Source organism: Nestor notabilis, unplaced genomic scaffold, assembly GCF_000696875.1.
Source record: "Nestor notabilis isolate BGI_N333 unplaced genomic scaffold, ASM69687v1 scaffold11716, whole genome shotgun sequence".
NCBI lineage: Eukaryota > Metazoa > Chordata > Aves > Psittaciformes > Psittacidae > Nestor > Nestor notabilis.
The window spans coordinates 44,586-52,062 of NW_009933359.1; the positions used below are offsets into that span (position 1 = coordinate 44,586).

Below are 7,477 nucleotides of genomic sequence, written 5' to 3' on the forward strand. Positions count from 1 at the left end.
TCACCATCTGTACTTTCTGGATCACTGTAAGCCAATAGCTAAAAAATTAGATCTCTGAACTAAAGAGGCTATTAACTTCCATGAGCAACTTGAAAAATTGGATTTTAGCTACTGACCTTTACAAATTGCCATGTGAGCAAACAATATAAGGGGAAAAAAAAACCAACCACAACAAAACAACCCCAAAGGCTGGTGGTAGATAATTTTTCAATAATTATAATTTATAGTGTATGAATGTAAATACAGCATAACAGCAGTAGTAAAGCCTTAGAATGATGCTGTGTATTACCTGCTTTATTTCTAAATCTTCACAAAAAGGAGAAAAGTGATACAGATCAAGCAAATAACTATTGTCTAAATGAGTTACCAGCAGGTAAGGCTTTGTTGCACCAAGTTTCCAGCTACATGAGAAAAGCAGTACCCCATCTTCCTTTGGAATTATAAACCCAAAAGGTATCCAAGACGCACCGTTAGATGGGACAAGCTGAGCTGCATGTCTGTAGTAAGACTCTGCTTGGCTGGTCTGATTCCTATAGCGAGCTGAGCGAACAAAAAAAGACCAAGTTGAGGCATAAAATTCAACTCTGCTGCACTTACTTTAATATAAACAATTTACCTAAAGAACATTTCACTATTATTTTAGAAATATGTCAGAAGAATATACAATTCCACCAAATACAACGAAGATTCAACTCGTTGAATTGTGAAATGGTTGTTTTTCCTCAGATCCTATGTCACATCATATCAGTTCTTATGTAGAAAGATGCTGTGCCAATAGCATCACATCCAGAGAGCTACAAATATTTTACATACTTCTTTGCACAATCAGCAAACAGATCTATTTTTAGGTTGTTCCAAAAGCAATTGCAGATTCCTGAGAAAAGAGAACTTTCTACAACACATAGTTCTACTCTAATCAACAAAGAAATAAACCTGTTGAACTTACGTAAAAAAGAAACCTTGCTTATGAAAGGCTGGATTTCTAACTGTTGATTTTGTGTAAGATTAAAAGTAATGTTCTGAAAGGGAGAAATATGCTAGCCTGCTGCAACAAGCTTTTGTAACAGTTACCAGTTTCAACATTTCACTGTGCCTACCAGCTATAACATGACTAGTATGCTAAAAGACAGATTCTAGCAAATCACTAGAAAGCTTGTGATTGACTGTCGCCACGTGTTAATGTGTAACATATGCATTAGAGAAGTCTAACAGCATTACTTTCCAGACCTTTTCCCCTGCAGCAACCACCAAACATACAATCACCTATAAGCTACTCATCTGGAGCACACTTGGTCCAGCAGTTGCCCATGATATGCATAGATCCCTCTAAGCAAGGGCTGTACACAATGTCCCACCTCTTTTTCCTTCAAAAACTCACCAATATCTCCAAGGTGAACAAGGCAGTGCTGGCAGATGTAAGAGCAGGAGCTAGATTGCGGCTTGACTATGGCACTGGTGTGCGTCTGTTTATTGCTAATGATTCCCAGCTGGGAAGACTTTACACGACATGGCAAGTCTACATTAAAAACTGTGCACAATTCCTGTAATAACTAGAAAAACAGGTCCAGTTTAGTAGCAGGTAGAGATAGTAATCAGCAAGGCACTGAAACGATTGATAAAACTAACAGAGCATCACTTGGAGGCACAGATTAGCTAAGTGTATTTGAAGTGAACAAACCTAAGTTACTAAAAGTGGAGACTTTAATTTACATTCTCCATACAGAAGTCATTGAGCCTGATGCTACATTATTCTGCCCAGAAACACAAAGTGTTTTACTTCTCTGTAAGAAATAGCTGTGTATCCCAAACCAGTAAGCAATGCAATTCCCATGACACTTAAATTACCAAGCATGAATCAGTGGAAATTAACTATCAGAGGCGTACAAATCTTGTTGGGATTTGTTTGGTTTGTGGGATTTTTTCAAACAGGACATTCAAGAGGAACAGTCTTTTTTTATACCTTGATGAAACAACACCATTCTCTGAAAATAATAGAAAGAAATGTCACTCAACCTCCAAAGAAGCTTGTTCCAACATAGGAAACAGGACTACCTTAACATAAAATTTAGAGAGAAGCCAGAACAAAACCAAGTTTTTAGGCAAGGCAATAGTGGCTAACAGTTCAGCAGCAGGGTTGTGAGTAAATACCTGTGGCAAGCTAACAGTGAGACTCTTTCAAAGAACAAGGCATCAGCTACTTGACCAAATATCTAAAAAGGTGATTAAAGGAAAACCTGAACTTTGCCATTCTAATTAACACTTTTTAAGTTTTTCTTAACGGACTCCAGCAAATACTCTGGAAAGTAACAGTAACCACATGGTGATTAAAAGTATTTGTTCCACTGTGTTGCAGCATTAAAAATGTAAGTAAGAATTGTCAGATTTTCTCTCAGATGGGAACATACCCAGTCTCCAAACAAAACAGACCTGCAGCAGAGTTCCACTTCCAGCTAACGGCATATAAGAAAGTGTGCTCCACTCTGTCAGTGGCTACATGTGCAATGCAGTGCTTTTGCTTTATGCAGAAAGAGGTTTGTGTTACACCTCCCCCTGCTTTTACTCTTATACAGTAGATAAAAATCCCCAAAGAAGGATCTCACAGATGAAAGCTGGGTAAGAGAGAAACTTGACATCTTCCAACATGGTGAATTAGGAGAATTCATGCTCTCTTTCAAAGGCATCGTTTACACACACTTCGCAGTTGGAGAGCAGGTATCTTGCCTGAGCTAAATCTTTAGACTAAAAATGGGACAATCAACATCACAGCAAACAGAGAAAGACAACCCAGTCTGTGGTGTCATACACAGAAAGAACAAAACTTCCTGATACACTGAAGGGAAAAACAGGCTTTTGCAAGACAAACAGTAGAGACAGCAGAAAACTCTTGGCAACCACAACACAGCCTGTCACACTGACTGCTACTAATAAGAAGCTGTCCAAAAAACAATGCTGGAGGGCGATGAAAGATAATCACACACTTTCTGAGGGGAAAGAAAATAGGGTTGCCTTGCAGATGTTCAGAATCAAATTAGGAATTGATACAGCAAGAATGGCCTAATGTGCATGTTGTAACCTGAAGACAGTGCAAACTAGCCATGACAAAGTCTACTCAGACCACTACTTGAGATAAAGGATTCAGCAGTGAATGCTGCTGAAGCAATATACCAAACAAGGAAAAAAGGAAAGAAAGGCAAGTTATCTTTATTAAGGCCATAATCATGCACCAACTCTTATTCTCCATAATTTACATGCTGAAATCTATACTGGAAAGAATATGAGCAAAAACAGGGCAGTAATGAATAAATACATGAATAGGAATCACACCTCTTTCACAGTTAACTGAAAACCTCACAGAAGACATTTAGCTCAACAGCAGTTGATGATAGAGTTTTGTTTAAGGAGAAGAAAAGTTCCTATAACTAAAGTACAATTCTAAGTAATTAACACATCACAGAATTAAGACCAAAGATGGTGCATGTAAGCCTGGGAGTCTCGATCAAAAAGCCAGAAAGACGTTGTATGCTGTAGATGCTAAATAATACTCTTAGGACAACCACCCTAGTTAAATGCACAACTGTGGTGGGCACTAAGTTAGGTATTATTCAGAAAACAGTTCTTGGAAAATATTAACCCAATGCTCACCATCGGTGTTTAGGAGATACAAGAAAGGGACAAAGAACAAAGCACAAAACATTAAGCCATAACATATCCTCCGTGCATCTGCATTTTTTGAATTCTTCACGTATTTCTGTTCTTAAAAAATTGAAATCAAGAAATCCTCAATTAGCAAGTTTATTGGGCTTGGGTTTTTTTGCGTCATCATTATTCTTAGACTTTACAATTAAAATACAGATTTCTTCACCACAGATCACTGCAGAAACCAGAGTAAATTGCTCCAAGAGGGACTGGAGAGCCAATGAAGACCAGACCTCCTAATAGTTAAACAATTCAGAAACAAGCTAGCTCAAGAAGGCAATAAATGTACAGCCAGAAAATAAGCTAGAGCAACAAGTTTCGTTCTAAGTTTTCCTGCTGTTTAATATTCACTCTGAGCAATTACAGCAGACTACTGTAAGAGACAAAATATGCTGCTAAATGGACCTTTGATTCTAACCAAAGCAATTAGTTTTAGGCTTTACAGCAGTTTCTATTAGAAGAGAACTTAAGTTGTTCCTGTGTTTTCATGGAGCACTGAGACAAACACGAGATTAACAGAAGTTTCAGATGAACTTGAGGCTGCAGCTGAAGGAAAGAAAGCACATCACCAGCTTTGTAGACATGTTCTACTGAGAGCATCAGTGTTAATAAGGTATACTGCTTCATCCAGTACAGCAAGTTTCTTACACTAAGGGAAGAGATTTTACCCACCTAAAACAAATCCTGCTGCCCTTCCTCAAAGAGATGACATGCTAGTATGATATTGGAGCTCATCTCTCATAAGCACTTACTGGAGCAGCACACGAGGTCTGACAGTGAAGCTTTGTAAAGGACCCCCACGCAAGTAGCACAAGGCTGAAGCACGTTTGCTTCCAGACTATACAAATATACCATAGCCAACAAACTTTTTGCAACTCACCTGTGTGTAGAAGCCACTAGCTGCCTCTAAGAACAGAGAAAGGTTTGCCTGAACTTCACTCCGATTTGGATTTGCTCTATTTTTCGCCTGACCCTGTAGCGTTGTGATCTGATTTTTAAAGGCATGATTCCAACTGAAAACAAGAGAAGCATTTTACTTTTTACTCTGGAAGTGTCTTATACGGATGGCATAAGCAACAGGAAAGAACTTTTTAATTACATAGCATCAGACATTGAAATGAACAGTATCCAAATCCAGGCAACATTCAGATCCAAATGTTAAGTATGGAAGAACCACCTTTCCTTGCCTCTCATTACTAGGGAAACAGATCTTGATACGATATAGCTAAGTCTGTAATGCCATTAAGATTTGCTTTCAATTGTTCCGGTTTAGGCAACATAGTGCTCCCTCCCTAAAATAGGAATTTGTAGTGTAGAAAGGATGTGGGGTGTAGAAACCAGGGTTAAAAATCATTCAGTAACTGAAGACATGGGCAGGACAACTCAGCCAGTGTACTCATCTTGTTTCTCAGCGCTGTAAGAACCACATGCTTCTCTTAACTAAACCTGTTACAACCCATGTCTGCATCTTAAATAACAGGGAATGGACTGAGGGCATGGAGAACACCCAGCAGGATCTTCCCATGAACATCCCCTAAAGTTCTCTCCTGATACTCCTCCCTCTGCCCAGCCCTACCTCAGAGGGCTTTAAATGATGGTCTTTAGCTCCTGTTGGACCTTGCTCAAAGCTCCAGGTGATTACATTATGCAAATTTCCTCCTTTCTGGAAACTCCAAACTTCAGCCTTTCCCTGACAGCACAGAAGATGGATGTTTCTTAGTGCTCTCCATTCCATCTGGCTAACCAAAACCCACTCCCGCATGAGATGGCTGGTACTAAATTGCCAGAAGTAAAACATAACTTACTGAATGTTATTCATCAACTCTGCAGTGGATGGATTCTCATGTTTTGCCCACAGCACAGCTCTCATTTTAAAGGAAGTAAGACAACCATTCCATAGGATACAATTACTTTTCTGGAAGTCTCACGGTTTCCTGCTCATCAGACCAGATTACACATACTACATACAATTACATTCAAATGTATTGAGGTACTTACAGGTCCTGCTCCACTTTTTTATCTAAAGCATATTCCAAATCGGTCACTAGCATTTTCTGATATAAATCCTGTAGAGCTTGTCTGGATGTCCAGACTTCTGCTGGACCCAGCTTTGAATCTGAGCAACAAAAAGAAAAAACAAAGACACAACAGTTTTTGTAATTCTCAAATTTACAGACTTACTCTAACTGATTTTTCACTCATGGAACAAATGAAAGAACACAGCACAGTGTAAGATATCCAGTGTCAAATAACTGCTCCTATCACAGATTCATCAGAATAGTGAAATACAAGAACTACATACAGGCTGGGGATTGACTGACCACTCTCCTACAACACCAGAACAAGGCATGACCAAAGGCAGCAGCTGGCAAGTTGGAAGAACAAAAAAAAAAAAAAAAAAACCAAACCCTAAAAAACACCAAAAGAGATAGGAGGAGGTGATTCTCTAAGTCACTGAACTGCAAAACTTTTTTAGAAAAATTTCCAGGGTAGCCTAAAGAGGGGGGAAAAAAAAAAAAAAAAAAAAATAAAATCACTGAGAAGATATCCATCAAGGGATGCTAAATAGGAGCCAGAGCTGCTGGTATGTAGGAGAGCATTGTGAGCAAGTACTGCTGCACGCTTGCCATTTTCTCCTTGGTAGCCATCTGCTTTCCATTACTGAGGGTGAGTGCAAACACTGCTCCTTGCTATCTCAAGTAACAAAGTTGAATTTCCCATGCCTTGTAAAACCACTTGAGCTGGGGCTAGGGGAGTATAAGGGATGGGCTTCACATCCCCAGGGAAATCCTTCTGCCAATAGTGTAGCCACTCCTGCTGGTTTAGATGGATCTAGGCACTTTATGTTCCTACAGGGACAAAACCAACCTGCTACATGTACTACACCAAGGTGGTAAGCACAGCTGAGAGTAAGCTCATTATGCAAGCTGCTTATACTGTGTGGCCAATAAACCATTTCCATTTCCTATAAACACAGCTTAAACATAGCTTTGTAGCATTTCATAATATCTATTGGCTGTAGTTTCATAACACATGTGGTAGTGTTCAGATCAATGTTTCAATTAACAGGTTTCTCAAAACCATCCTGATTCTTGCTAATCTCAAATATACCAGTTCCTGTAGTCAGGACAGGAGTCTCTGGGAGAGGAGGTGCAGCTTGATCACAATCTCCAAATGCTTTAAAACACCCAAAGTCAACTTTAAGAATACATGCATTACAATAAACATAAGGAACAGGAATTAAGTATTAGCAACTAGATCAACTGTATAATAAAGGCAATTACCTGTCATGTCAGCCTTCAGGACTTCTGCCTGCCTGTAAGAAAGCAATAAAACACTAAATTAGAAACAGACCAATCGGAAGAATTGGATTATGCTAAAACACATTCATGCAACAGTGAGTACACAAAGTAGGGCCAGCTCTGTAGAGGCTGCCTACAACCTACACTGCCACCATTTACCCCACGCAGTACGGATTTGAGTTACAGTATGATTGCTTTTAATTTATATCATTACAAAAGTAAACTGTTCACTTTTTCCTGATTAGCCTAAATCTCCTTCAGAAAAAAATATAAACTAAAACACACTATATTTTAAGCTTTACATAGCAGCAGTGTCCTGCCAACATGAGTTATACCTGCTTACCTGTAACTGGGAATTTCATATTAACTTTGTCACACATTAAATGCAATAGTCAAAACAGAGCAAAGCAAACTCCCATCAGCACATACCTTTAGCTCTCCTGCCCCTCCATGTTGCACTAGCCTTCCTTAAGGAGAGG

The 7,477-nt window shown here is 39.1% G+C and overlaps 1 protein-coding gene across 4 annotated transcripts in view; it reads right to left on the bottom strand.

Annotated features, from left to right (window-relative positions):
- The window catches only part of SMG7 (SMG7 nonsense mediated mRNA decay factor), a 31,435-nt gene extending 24,427 nt beyond the window's left edge, over nt 1-7,008 (bottom strand). For 3 of the 4 annotated variants that reach the window (XM_010016849.1, XM_010016848.1, XM_010016846.1), the window contains exons 1-5: nt 6,981-6,987; nt 5,695-5,812; nt 4,577-4,709; nt 1,379-1,550; nt 469-540 (exon numbers count right to left, since the gene is read on the bottom strand). In XM_010016849.1, the coding sequence (XP_010015151.1) occupies nt 469-540; nt 1,379-1,550; nt 4,577-4,709; nt 5,695-5,812; nt 6,981-6,987 (502 nt within the window). Of the gene's footprint in view, nt 1-468; nt 541-1,378; nt 1,551-4,576; nt 4,710-5,694; nt 5,813-6,980 lie in introns of all 4 variants that reach the window. The other variant, XM_010016850.1, reaches the window with a different exon arrangement.
- Between the last annotated feature and the right edge of the window lie 469 nt (nt 7,009-7,477).